This window comes from Petaurus breviceps, unplaced genomic scaffold, assembly GCF_028583685.1.
Source record: "Petaurus breviceps papuanus isolate PSGF00001 unplaced genomic scaffold, PetGlider_PUasm1.0 38, whole genome shotgun sequence".
NCBI classification, from domain to species: Eukaryota; Metazoa; Chordata; class Mammalia; order Diprotodontia; family Petauridae; genus Petaurus; species Petaurus breviceps.
The window spans coordinates 55,682,822-55,697,512 of record NW_027186304.1 but is presented as its reverse complement, the minus strand read 5'-3'; the positions used below and the strand labels follow the sequence as shown (position 1 = coordinate 55,697,512).

Genomic DNA, 14,691 nt, shown 5'->3' with positions numbered 1-14,691 from the left:
AAAAAAAAAATAACTTAGCATAGTGCTTGGTACATAGTAGATGCTTAGTAAATGTTATTCCCTTCCCCTTCCCCTCAGGATAAGACTTTTATACTTTCAAGACATTAGACATTCAATTTATAAAACATATATTTGTAAACAATGCCATTCTTATCTAGATATATATTGGAGACGGGCACTTCTGTATAGTATAGCACTATTAAATTAGAAAGGGATCTAGGGGTGGCCCAGTGAATAGAGCACCAGCCCTGGTGTCAGGAGGACCTGAGTTCAAATCCAGCCTCAGACACTTAACGTTTACTAGCTGTGTGACCTTGGGCAAGTCACTTAACCCCAATAGCCCTGCCTTCCCCCCTCCAAAAAGCAAAAAAAAAAAAAGTACTCTAGCTGATAGAAGTCAAACCTGTTTCCAGTCTATTGTTAAGGTGTCATTTTAGGCAGCTAATTCTCATTTTCCAGTGTTTGATTCCACCAATATTTAACACTTAACTGAGACAGAAATGGCTCCTTTTAGAAGGCCCCAGTATACAAAGTACAATGGAGGTTTACCACATTCCTAATAATTTATTATTCCTTATGAGAGAGGCTGAAGTTATTTGATTTCCAAAACTTCAGCCAAGATTACAGAAGTTTTCATTCATTTTGATGATTTATTTTTCTCTTTAATACATCATAGCAATACCTTTACATCACACATTGAAGTAAACTAAACCTATTACATACTTCCTGAAGCTCCACTTAATTTGCCTTTGTGGTAGGGGAAGATTAATTTTTTTTTAATCACACTATCTGTAGACTTCAGACGGAGATCAGCTGAGTCACACAAGCTATCTTTGAATATGTTGATTTAGAAGTGAACAGCAGATGAGAGCATTCTTGTCAGTTACCAAGGTACTGGTAGAATGTGCGTGTTTGTATGTTCGGTGGGGGAAAAGAAGTATATTTTATTTACAAGGTTTCATCATTATAGAAAGGTAAATCAAAGAAAAACACCTGCTCATATCACTCCCTTCCTCAGAAACCACTAATGCTTCGTTGCCCATCCAAGGAAATCCTACCTTCTCAATCGATCACTTTAGACCCTCTGCCTTGGTCATATCTTACTTTTCCAGCCTCATCTCTCATTACTCCTCTACATATTATATGCAATGTGGCAACTATATGACTTGCTTTGCCTTAAGAACATCTCACACTTTTCCTATGTCAAATGGGCATTTGTTCATGTTCTTCCCCCTGCCCTGAATGCCTTCACTCCCACTTCCACTTTCTGAAACCCTATCTATCCTCAGAGGTCAAACTTGAATTAGAAGCTTTTCAAAATCCCTCCCCTCTTGCCACCAGATATGAGTTCTGTCTCATCTGAGCATCAGGGCACTTTAACTGACACACCACAGTCTGCTTCATATAAAAGTTTTTTGTATACATATATTATCTCTGCTGCTAGAGTGTAAGCTTCTTAAGGACAGAGATGATTTCTATTGATTTTTGCCTTTTCCAGGGTGTCTAAAGCTACAGAAACGAATTATGCACAAGGCACAGTTTAGATATTCAGGGCAATCCAAAAGTTAGAATTTCCTTCCCATCATTTTTCATAACCCATGGAATGATGAAAATGAGAACATTCCTCAAACAGGTCATCTTAACTACCCCCCAGGATCCTCCAAATTCCCTATAGTAGTGAAAAGGTTATCCACTTTACAGACTCATATTTTGTAGTTGATGATTACCTTCTCTGTGCTTTCAAAATGAAGCATTTTCAAGCTGTTACAGTTGTACCAGACATGAGTTTTCTCATGCAGGAAAAATATTTCAGTTCCTCAGCTGAGTCAGTGACCACAGCAAACATTACCTAACTGAGATCTCTGGCATCCAGAAGGAAAGGAAATCTTCTCTCTTAGCCCTGGCTTGCAGCTGACTCCAGTGCATTTCCCTTCATATCCTTCTCCCTTTTCCTGCACATTTTGCTGGGCTCCAAAGCCCCTCTCGTCCATGTTAGCCATGAACAAGCAGAGCACCTGTTGAGACTGACTCACCCAGTCCGCCTGCAGACTCTCCCACTTTTGACAGCAAACCTCACTCAGGTAGTATGTGTGACTAGTAACCCTTCAGATCTGTGTAATAACATGCCTCATACGCTGTTCCCAACATCATTCACTCTTTCCAGTAAGTGCGGTAATATGTCACGGCTCTGTGATTTGTGTGATGTTCCCTATGTACATACTCTGCGTATGACTAGTCTCCCTTATATGAATATAAATAAGTCGATTTCTCTGGTTTTACAATTGGGGAGTCAACTGCTATTGCAAAGATTCACTTACACAGAAAATAAATGCAAATATTATCTTCTCCAGTTATCTGAATACACAACCTTCTGAAAATCTATCCATGTTATTAGAAAGCAAATACAATAAACAGAATTTAGCTGCAACACTGCCCTTGCTGTTATGAACAGGCTCTGAAATTATGGGAAAAGAATTTCATATCTTGCAGGGAGTCAAAGGAGGAAATGGAAGCCCATGACAATTTGTGTTTACTCAACTGTATATTATATCTCTAACAAATTGTGCCTTTTTCAGGAAATGGGGTGAAAAGGGCAAGGAGGACTCTTGCTTCAATAAACTAGACTCCTAAATCTCTACCTCCACTCATAGAAAGCAGCAAACTCAGAAAACATGCACTAGATTATACTCAGATTTATAGTTTGTTGGGGGAAACATAAGTCCCTAAGGCTCTGATGTTGCCATTCCCCTTTCCCTGTTTTCCCTAGGCACATTTCCTTTAACATTGGAGATTCATCTAAATCTCCTTTACTATTCACCACTAAAGTTAGAGGCAACAAGTATGTATGTATGTATGTACTGTACGTGTTATATATACACACACGTATCTAGATAGAGAGATTAGAAATTAGCTCAAAAACCTTGGGTACTTCCCACCACCAGCCCATCTTCTGGCACTTGTTTGGCTTCTTAAGATTAAGAAGTTATGCAGCTTGACAATGCACTTTACTCCTACAAGTCTTAACACAACCACGGGCTATTTGCTTCTTCACATTTCTCTTCCAGCACCTGTTAGAGACAAAGCTGGGGTGGTCTTTCTGCATGTTCCCTGTTTACCAGTTCTCTGAGCAGGATACAGATGGGAGCAAGAAAAAAAAAATTTTTTTTTTTGACGTGTGCTGAAGTATTTGAAAAGACACTTATCATGCTTCAGAAATAAATGATCTGCTTTGGAAGATTTTTTTTTTTGCATTTTTAAACCCACAATAAAAAATCTGAGGTATTTTAATGTTTCTAGACAGACATTTCTTCTAACCTTTAGCATTCTATGCCTATAACAGTATCCTTTTTCTACTGCAGTACAGGAAATGAATTGATCCTAAAATGGATTTAGATTACTTTATCCTTAAGCAAATAACACTAAATAAAAGAGATTAATCTTTGGGATGTCTCTAAAGATATCTCCCCAGTCTTTCCATAAAGTCATGTTAAAACACATGATAGCCTAAAATTTGTTGTCATTTGGATATGTAAGAGGCTCTTCAGTTGTCCCTGACACAGTTTACCTAACTGTTGTGTTGATTAGCTGGACATTTTTCCTTAGTAAACCCGCAGATTTCCATTTCTTTAGGTAATTATATCTCTCCTAGCAAGACAGCATTTCTTTCAAGCTAATTAATACAGTGAAATGATTACTCCATTTCCACGAGGAAATGTGATCTTCTTGCTTTACTGAAGCTATTAAGATATAAAATGTATTCAATGGCAATCAGAATGTGAATGGCATGCTGCTTCCAACAAGTTTTACAGACCAAAAGAACCTCCCTACTGTGAAGGAGCTTTCCTCCTCACTCACAGAAGCTTTTGTCTCCCCTCTCCCACCTTTCCTTTTCAAAAGCCAAGAGTTAATGATTTGGTTCATCTACAAGTAAAAAACCATTCAAGATGTCACTTCCCAATACAGACTCTCATTAACATTGCAAGCTGACCCGTTATCATGTCCTACTCCCCTTTCCTTTTCTTAATGAACATTTTGTTCCATTGTATTTGTTTTATCAAACATCTGGAAGCCAGACCTGTTCCAGAAAGAAATTGCAGTGCCTATGACTTATCTAGCTTTGTGTGAGTAAGAATAATAACTAGTGGAGTTAAATAAGTAAAATTACCTCTATTGAAAATACTTAAACACTTTAAAAAAAAATACTCAACTGAAATTCCGAGGAGCAACATACAGCCACTTTGAACCCGAATAATTTAGTCTGACAACAGACTCTGTTCACAGCTGTCCCGGGGGGAGGAGTTGAAACCTGAACCAAACCCCTACCTCGGAGCAGCGATTGGATCCCTCGTCCCAAAAGGGAGGAAAACCCGCCCAGCCAAACGGGCTCAGTGTGTAAAAAAGCCCGAGCAGCTTCAGAAGTGATTGGACGGCCAGAAACCGTGGCCCTACCCTCCTGCACCTGATGGTGGGTATTTACAGCACTTTGCAAGGAGCCTCTGCCCTGCTCTAGGTTTCCGTCACTGCATGGATTCAGCAGAGTAGACAATGCTAGAGGGACCAATGTGCGAGCAGTGATTTGGATTCCTGCACGGAACCTGGGGACCGTTATTCTAAAGCAAAAGACATTTTGGGAAAACTCCAAAGTCCTGACTTCAAAATGCCACGATCCTTCCTGGTCAAGAAACATTTCAATTCATCCAAGAAGCCAAATTATAGTGAACTGGACACACATACAGGTAAAAGAAAGAAAAAGAAATCTACCTCTCTCTAACAAAAATAGCTTTTGGTAGATTTCAGGAATTCTGCTGTTTGTCTTTTGTCTTTTTTTTTTTTTTGGTTGTTTTTGTCTTTTTAACTGCTATGTTGAAGTAATTTCCATTTGGTTTTCACTAATTGGAGAAAAGCTTAATTTAGAAATTTGTACCACCACTTTTTCTTCTGTAAAAGGATTTTGTTATTTATCTCTCCTAACTTTATTTTTTCTAAAACATTTTTTCCTTGAAGCTTGAGGTGCAACTACTTGAAAACAGATTTCGTGAAATTAGGTTGTTTTCTTTTTATCAAGTTGCATAATAAATAAGTGTTGTATAGAAATATAGAATATACGTTTGAAAGAAAACATTATGTCATAAAGAATGGCAATGGAAAATTCTCACCCAATGTGCAAATAGAGTCAGCTGTAAGCATTTAGACATCAGCTTAAAAGGTGAAAATAACGATGAGGCTTTTAGAACTTAGTCTGCATATTGCATTGATTGCTAATCTTTCAGGTGCTGTCATGGGTATTGTACATATACACAAATACAATATGCATGTGAATGCCATATTTTTTAAACCGAATCTGCTTTACAAATGCCTCTGTGGTCTCCTCTGGGCATCTGTCTTGTACACTGTGAAATCCTATAAGCATTATTTTATAGCCTGTTAGTAGGATTTTCCAGTTACTTTACCTTAATCCTCTTTTCTTTCTTTTTTGCCAGTGATTATTTCCCCATATCTTTATGAAAGCTACCCAGTGCCTGTCATACCACAACCAGAGATCCTCAGCTCAGTAGCCTACAACCCCATTACTGTGTGGACTACAAATGCTCCGTTCCATTCGCCATTGCCCAATGACCTCTCTCCTCTTTCTGGATATCCTTCATCCTTGGGGCGAGTGAGCCCCCCTCCTGCATCAGACACCTCGTCCAAGGACCACAGTGGCTCAGAAAGTCCCATCAGTGATGAAGAGGAAAGAATCCAGTCCAAGCTCTCCGATCCCCACGCCATCGAAGCAGAAAAGTTTCAGTGTAGTTTATGCAACAAAACCTATTCCACTTTCTCTGGGCTGGCCAAGCATAAGCAGCTGCACTGTGATGCCCAGTCTAGGAAATCTTTCAGCTGTAAGTACTGTGACAAGGAATATGTGAGCCTGGGTGCCCTGAAGATGCACATCAGAACCCACACTTTACCTTGTGTCTGCAAGATCTGTGGCAAGGCATTCTCAAGACCCTGGTTGCTTCAAGGACACATTAGAACTCATACTGGTAAGCAAAATAAAAATTAAAAATTAAAAAGGCACAAATTCTACTTTATAATAGAATGAAGCTTTATGTTAGCTTTGGGTTTTGCATTGGGTAAATGACATCAGTGCTCTTAAAAGTGACTGACGTTAATTTATAGCTGCTTCCTGGCTGCCCTCAAAGAGTCATTACAGCACAAAATGCTCGGGTTCTCATTAACAACCTCTGCACTGATGATTGCAAACATGCATTTAGACTTTGGAAAGGACTCTCGATGTGCTGGGGCTTTGGTCTCAAAGATCAGTTAGAAAAAGTAGGAAAGGTTGTCCCAGAATGTGTGTTGTGTACCTGCCTCTCGCCCCCACCCCCACTAGTAATCAGTGAGTACAAATGTTGCTATCTTAATCAATTGATTTAGTAAATAGATGAAAAGGTTACCTATACTTGTTGGTTTTTTCCCCCCTGCTTTAGTTAAACATGTTTTTGCTGTGATATCTAGTATACTCCTAGAGGCCAACTCCCACCCCTCATCCCCTTCACTCCTGCCCCTGCCCCACTGCATTTCTTATTCCTGGCACAATATCCTCCAAAGGGGAGGGAGAGGGGAGGTCTTTTAATGTAGCTATAGATGTAAGATAGGATCAGTTGTAGGAAAGGGGAAAAAAAGACAAATGCTTGGAAGAGCTTGACTAAAAACCTCAGCTGCACCTGTTGTGAATCCCCTGCTACAACAGAATATTTTCTCAACTCCAGGAGCAGCAAGCAGTCTCAGTGTGTCTGGCAACATCCACTTTTATCTTAAGGGGACAGACTCGAAAATCGTACCTAGCAAGTGTCTAATAAAAGTCAGTGTGTGAATTTGAACCAGGGTTGGCAATACCAAAGTTTACTATTTCTGGTTTTTGGAGCTCTGAGCGCCTGTCAAACTTTCAGAGTTGTCTAGCTATTAATTTTTCTTATGGAAATCACTAACGTGTTTCTTCCTTCTTGTCTATTTTTATTTTTTCCAGGGGAGAAGCCTTTTTCATGCCCTCATTGCAACAGAGCATTTGCAGACAGGTCAAATCTGAGGGCTCACCTCCAGACCCATTCTGATGTAAAGAAATATCAATGCAAAAACTGCTCCAAAACTTTCTCCAGAATGTCCCTCCTGCACAAACATGAGGAATCAGGCTGCTGTGTAGCACACTGAGTGATGCAATCTTTGTTTACTCGAACTGAATGCATTTCTTCACTCCTATTCCAAATGATAAATACAAGTCCAAAGGCATTTTCTCTCCTGCTTTCCAACCAAATTAGAGATGTATATTTTTTTAAGGTTGAAGACCATAGAATCCATAAGGGTTTCAGGTTACTCACTTCCGTGGGAAGTTCAAAATTGCCATACACCTACTAACATTTCAACTAGAACCTAAGAAGCAAAATGAACTTTCATCAGAGATGAAGCCCAAAGCACATGATCTCTTATCTTGTTAGGAAAAGAGTACAAAGATTCACTTTTCTGCCAAATCATTTCAATAGGAAACAAACAAACAGTATTACTTGTAATAAAGAGTTTCTTTGAGCAAGAGAATCTGCCCGACACCATCTATCTCAGGTGCCTTACAAAGTATTCCAAGTTTACTTTTTTGAAATTCCCAATATTACTGGTTGCTGTTGTTGAAATAAGGCCTTTGTTGATTATCTGCAATGCTTTACATTCAAAGAAGAAAAAAATACAAAAGAATGTATTAATGTATTTCATGTTTTATAATAAACAGTATGTGCCTTAGGGGAAAGAAAAACTAGCTTTGAACATTCCTGGTGCATGCTTGACCCATGTTTTAGTACAAAATAGGTTTTCATATTTCTCTAAAAGTAAATATAAAAACTAAACGGGAATAAGTGCAAGAGAGGGGATTTTGGAAGTTCAACTATGTACTTTTTTTTTCCTTTAAAAATGCACAAAGAAAATGCAATATCTACAGCATTACCCCCCGCCCCTCCAAGTGCCTTTTTTGTTAATTGTTGGTGAACATAATGTAAATTTTTTTTTATTTTTATATGACTGAGTGGGATAATGTATGAAAGTGAACCGTTGCCTATGGTCACATCTATAAGCAACTTGAGGACTGTGTGAAGTCAAATGTTTTTACAATTTTTTAGTCACTTTTTTACAATAAACATTTTTGAGAAAAAAATAAATTGTTTGTTATAATTACTTACAGAAGCTTTATTTGCTTTGTCATTAAGAGGGAAAAGCAAAGCAAAACATGGTGTAGCTTATTTAGTAGAGATGACCACTTAAAAGTATCGATGGAAAGGACATGTTGGCTTGTAGATGATAGATGTGGATAACAAAACTCTTAGAGATACACAAATATTTATATTTAATGTGCAGATGACACTTTTAAACTAAGAAAAGAATAATCAACCAAGGGGTATGCTGCTATCTACCTGTGGTGAAAAATTATTAAAAGATTCTTGTCTTCTGCTGATTGTCAAAATTTGTCAGACTATAAAATACAAGAATACTCTTAATGACTACTGATTTCACTACATACTTGTTTAAAAAAAAAATCAAACCACAATCAGCTCATAATTATGGAACCCATAGAGTTAGTCTATAGCTTTTAAAAAGAAATTATACATATTCCAAGTTGGCTTTCATTTGAGAAATGTGAAAATTGGGGAATTTAAATTGAGAAAATGTGAAAATGTGGGAAAACACAAGAGAAACATGAAAATAACATTAAAAAATCAGACACAAGCTTAGTTTTCATGATAGAGAGCAATTTAGATCCAGTTATTCAGAGGAAGTGATTAGAGCAACTTGTAATGAAGGTGTAGGTTGAAGTTGAGCTAATTAAGGAAAGGTTGAGTTCTTTTATGGCTGTCCTCTACTGTCTATATTATATGTATACAATATATGTGTATGTTACATATCCATGTTTTATATATTATAATCTTTATATAAGGATTTAATATAAAAGTGATATTTTATAACAGATATGTTATAGATATAGACAGATAGGTAATAGATATGTCAGGACCAAACTAGATTTTCAGTAAAACCTCATTCATTAACTGAGATCAACAAATTCTAATCGTTTTTATAAATACACTGTTGACAATATGGAAATAGTTATTGCCAGATAACCATTGTTCTAACTATTTAGGCCAATTTAGTAACAAGAAGTACCAAATTATCGATTCCAATGCCATCACATCCATGTTCAAATTGAGCTAAACTGGGATGGCTTTGAATAGTAATTTGGTAAGAGAAATAAGATCCTAAAAGAATTGTACTGATTTTAATTCAGTCTCCAGAAACAAAATAATGATTACTTTAGATATGTAGTTGTCAATTTTTCTTTCAATAAACAGAGTTTTCTATGAGATTTTATTTTTTCACACTAGATCTGTGATATAGATATAAGACAGAAGCAAGTATTCCTAAATCCTAAGTTAAACAGAAGACAGTTTATGTGACCAAAAGTGACATGACTAGTCAGAAGTGGAACCATCATTCCCACCCAGTGCCTTACGACCCATTTGTTCCACTGAAGCAGCTAAATAAATTGTTGCCAGGGTAATGTGGGCCTGTAATCTGATTGAAATAGCTCACAATTAAAATACTGGTTTTTAGTTTCACTTGGTCTTACCCCCTCTGCACAAAACATTTCAGAAAGGCAAAATTAATTCCAACTAAACTTTTTAGATACAAGATACCAGCTGGTTTAACTGAAATGGTCTGTCTCTACTTTCAGAAATCAGCACTGCCTTCATTTAGGAGTCCCTGGTATAGCAAAAGAGGAGTAGTGAAGCTTCCAGACAATTTCCAGGACAATAAATAGTGACAAGCATTTTGCAAGTGCTCCTACGAAGGCATCAAACATCTTTGAAATGTGTCATATGTCTACTCTATTGACCTACACATACCCGTTAAGTCCCTTTGAAGTTTGTAGATCTCCAGGCAAGCATTTGGTTGTGTCAGCTTTCCTGTTCCAGACCAAAGCTTAAACAGTTACCTGTCTTGAAGTCAAGATTTAACTTCAAGCATGCTCACTTTGTGAGGAATTCATAGTTAACATTTTCCTTTTTATAGGACAGAAGTTTTTACTTTCACTATTTCATTCCCATTTCTCTCATGGTAAGGAATTATTGGTCCTGAATTCAGACTTTCCAGACAAGGGTATCCTAGATAAATGAACACCAGTGATATAGTGAAAGGAGCTGAAATCAGAAGAGTATAGTTTCACAAAAGGGGAAAAAAAAAACTCAGAATACTTATGAACTCAATTGAAGAATCATTTATTGCAATAGCACCCCTACTGGTCTACTCTATTCAACATAGCAGAAGGATGAGGAGCACACAACATCCCCCACCCCTATCCTAATGGGAGGGGCCACTTCCAGTCTAATGAGGAAGAACAGACTTCTGCTTTAATTCAGACACACGTGTCTAAGGATTATAGAAAGTTAGGAAGCAAGCAGTCTCTGAATTGGTCTCTGTCCTGAAGGAAAATGAAACTTTTCCAAGGGATAACTGTGATACTGAGAAATATTATTTTATTATTGGCAATATAATACCAAATACCAAAAAAACACATTTTAGAAAAAAGAGAAAATCTAGGAAGAGATAGGACCAGGCTTTCTGACGACATGTCAGGGCCTCTCCAAGTGGGTATTAAGTCAAGGAAAGATGCAGGCAAGTCACTTTGGATCAAATACAATGGGGTAGAAGGAAATCTGAAAGGAAATATCAGAAATTGGACTGTGGACCTGATGAAAATCAAGTAGCAGATCTGAAAGAAGTGGAATGAGCCTCCCCTTTCAACCTGCTCTCGTTGTTTTAGGTGTTCATGGGGGATCTGAGGGACGACCAAAGTGCCGGCATTCTCATAACCCAGTAAGTGGAGTCCGACAGAAGGAAATTAGATTTCAGGGGGAAGGAAATGGAAAGACCAGCACAAATTTAGTAGACTGGGCGATATTTCCAGATCTATTTTTAAAATACTGCTAATAATAATACATTTCAAGGTTTATGAACATAATAACAAATGATGATGAGATCTCTTATTTAAGTCACATTTACAGTTAAAGGATGCCAAATCATCAATGATAACTAAACTGGAGACAGCTGTTATCTTTGAAAGTGAATAGAAACCAGCTTCTCAAGGCTATTTCAAGGAATGCTTAGGTGATTTGTTTCAATGTGTCATATTCATGCAGCGTGACCATAATATAAGAGTTTGCAGCTTTCTGACAGAGGGAAATATCATGCAAAAGTATTTTCTAGAGCCTTCCCTCTGTGATGAAATTCTCAAAACATGAAAAGAAAGACAGAAGCAAAATGCCCAAAGGGATGATTAGAAATATTCCTTCATGAGTAGTGTTTTACAAGTTAGAGGCACTACAGAAATGTTTGTGATGGTGGTGAAGATAAGTTGGGAATTAAATATTTTAGCCTTTCATTTTGTTGATCTTAAAGAACTGAGGGAATACCCAACCTATGTAGCAATATAGACCCTCCTAGATTGATTTCCCAATCAATTACAAGAAGTTGTTTTAGAAGTTACTATTTCTAAATCGTGTGGCTAAATAAACCCTTAGAACTATCTTGATTTTCTTCTGGTGCATTTCAGTCTATTTCCTCTGGTGCTGTCCTTCCTGGAGATGAAAAACAGCTGGCCTCCATCCTCTGTACAATAACACTTCATTTTCTCAAAGACCATTATCACTCCCCATACACCCCCATGCCTTACCCCAGCTTTTATCTTCTTAGGCTAAAAAACCTTCCAAGGTAAACAGTTATTTCTTTCACTACTAAAATGTAGACATTCTATGGTGAAATGAGCTAGTTATAACTTAATAGAATTCAGGGTTTACCCAGCCAAGACACAAATCCATGGCCTACATTTGTCAAGGTTGTGATCAAATTTTGAGCAAAAATAATTTGATAAAGGTGTTCTAAGACAAACGAATAGTCATACAAACATAGAGCTATTCCTCTGCAATCCTTTTTAAAAATTATTTTCAGTGGTACTACTGATTATCAGATATCTCAACCTTATCCTATAATATTTCCCCATAGTGTAAAAATATCTTTTGATTGGAACCAATGAATCCATAGAGTTTTTGAAACTAAAGGAGTCCATCTAATGGAGAGTTTGGCCTAGCTCCTTAACCCTGCAGGAGGTAGTAATTACTTCATGGAAAGTACACATGTAAAGAAGGAACAAACATGGCAGTCCTTCAAACATACCAACTTGCCAAACCTCCAGAACAAAAAGTGATTAGGAGCATAGCCTTGTCTACTGTCTCCAGAGGGATGAATAAGATTTTTTTAAGCCTTGGCAGAAGTGCTATGAATAAGAGATTGGATAAGTTTATATACTTTGTATAGTAGTTCACTTAAAAAGTAATTAGGATCCTCTGTTTACTGCTTCAGCTTTCATTCTCTGCTAATGAGTCTTGTTCTTTGCTCTACTTTTTCCCGTACTCTCTCCACTTTGGAATTCTGTTACAGTGCACTGACTTGGTTCACCTCCCACCTAGCTAATCCAGCCTCAGCCTTCATCATGGGTTCACCTTTCTCTTCCTGCCCTTGTTCTAAGTCTATCAGCTAATGTTGTCCCATCAATCCTCTTCCTCTCTTGCTGAATTGTCTCCCTTGGAGATCTCATCCACTCCTGTACCTCAAATCATCACTTTTCGTCAAAGACCCCTCAAGGCAATACATCCAGCCTTGATCTGAAAATGTCTCTCCAGCTGACTGCTTACCATCACTACCCAGATGTCCCAGTAGCACCTCAAACTACATTTATCCAGGACTAAATATAACATCTCCCCACCCCCAAAAAAAAAACATATCTCCTCTCAATTCCTCTATGTTTTTTGATGGCACCACAATCTTCCCAATCACTCAGATTCAAAACAGTCATCTATGACTCTTCTCTATCTCCCACCCAAGCACATACAATAATTTCCTAGGTCCTTTCAATTCCACTTTCATAGTATCTCTCACCACTAGCCCCCATGGCACTCCACACTCTCACCTGCTAGTCTGAGTGAAGTCATTCTCTGACACCTGTACTACTGAAATGGATAGCTAATTTTCTCACTGATCCAGTCCCTCTCTCCTTTTCTCCCAGCCTCCTTAATACTATTAAATTAACTCTTCTATTACAGAGGTCAGACCATTTAATTGTCATGATCACAAACTGTCAATGCCCCTTAATTACCTATAGGATAAAATACAAACTCTTTTCTTTGTCTTACAATCTGCCATAGTCTGTCTCCAGATTAGCTTTACAGTCTTATTTTGCTTCATCTTTCTTCATAGTTTCTATATTCCAGATGACCTGATTTACTAGCTGCTCCCCAATATTTTCTCCCCTTTCTCATGTGACTTTTTCAAAAAAAAGAGCTTTATTTGTTTTTTTTTGTTGTTGTTGTTGTTGTTATTTACAAACACAATAATTTCTGTATGTAGCACACCATCCCCAAAGCTCAGTTTCTTCAACTAGAAAATTGGGGTCAATCAATCAAGCACTCTTTGTAATAAAGAAAAACAACAGGTAAATAAATAAATTGGCAAGTGTCATATCTGACTGTATGTACACCATTACATCACTGTAGTACCCCATGTCTCTGAAGAGAAAGGAAAATCCTGTTTGTTTTGTTTTGATCTTTCTTTATGCTATGGAATTTAACATATTGTTTTGCACATAGTAGTCACTTATGATATGTGGAAACTGATGAATTAAACAAAGTAAAATATCAATGACATAAAATCATAATGTAGACTTCTCCCCTATTACTTCTAGAAACATTTATCAAGGACCTACTTTGTGTAATAATAAGAGATGACATTTATAGATCACTTTCAGATATGCAAAGTGCTCCAAATACATTACCTCATTTGAGCCTCCTAATAACCCTATAAGGAAGGTAGTACAAATATTATTATTATCATTTTACAAATGCGGAACTTGAAGCCTGGGGAGGTTAAGTGACTTCCCTCATCTCTAGGATTAAATCTAAACTCCTCTGCTTGACATTTACAGTTTTTCACAATCTCACCCCTTCTTACTTTCCCACTATTTTTACACATTTTCTTCCCCATACACTTTAGGGTTCAGCCATACTGAACTATTTGCTTGGCCTCACATACATTCACTGCCCCTTCTCAATTATTCTGTGGTCTACCCCCAAGCCTAGGGCATTCCCTTCTCCCTTCTGCCTCCTGGGATTCTGCATTTCCTTTGAAAATCAGCTCAAACACCACCTTCTTCAGGAGGTCTTTTCATGTATTCCCTTTATCTCCTAGTACCTTTCCCTCAACGGTTACCTTATATCTAGTTTTGTAAGTATTTTGTATGAGCATACACATGTGCATACTTAAGACTCATGTATGTCTGTGTTCATATTAACTCCAATTAGAATATAAGAACCTTTGGGACAAGGATGGCTTTGCTTTTGGCCTTGTTTTCCCAGCACCTACACAATGCCTGTTGCTTGGTAAGTGCATAATAAAGATGTGTTGATTGATTGGTAGATTGGTTCTAGTAGAAATGTTGGTTCATAGATATTTGGTTAAATGTATATGTATAGTAAAATATACATTGTGTGTGGCTAGGTATTTGGTTGAGATATATATGTCACATGATGCCACATCACAATCTGATGAACATGTCATCATATG

General features: G+C 37.5%; 1 protein-coding gene and 1 long non-coding RNA gene across 2 annotated transcripts in view; one reads left to right on the top strand and one right to left on the bottom strand.

Annotated features, from left to right (window-relative positions):
* LOC138170526 (uncharacterized) overlaps positions 1-4,349 on the bottom strand; it is a 35,933-nt gene extending 31,584 nt beyond the window's left edge. The window contains exon 1 of the long non-coding RNA XR_011170648.1: positions 4,209-4,349. This is a non-coding gene — a long non-coding RNA (uncharacterized lncRNA). The remainder of the gene's footprint in view (positions 1-4,208) is intronic.
* Positions 4,350-4,406: 57 nt separating this feature from the next.
* On the top strand, positions 4,407-8,186 carry SNAI2 (snail family transcriptional repressor 2). The gene is made up of 3 exons (XM_069099918.1): positions 4,407-4,736; positions 5,481-6,026; positions 7,013-8,186. The coding sequence occupies exons 1-3, from the start codon at positions 4,658-4,660 to the stop codon at positions 7,192-7,194; spliced, it is 807 nt and encodes a 268-aa protein (XP_068956019.1). The 5' UTR covers positions 4,407-4,657; the 3' UTR covers positions 7,195-8,186.
* The last annotated feature ends 6,505 nt before the right edge of the window (positions 8,187-14,691 follow it).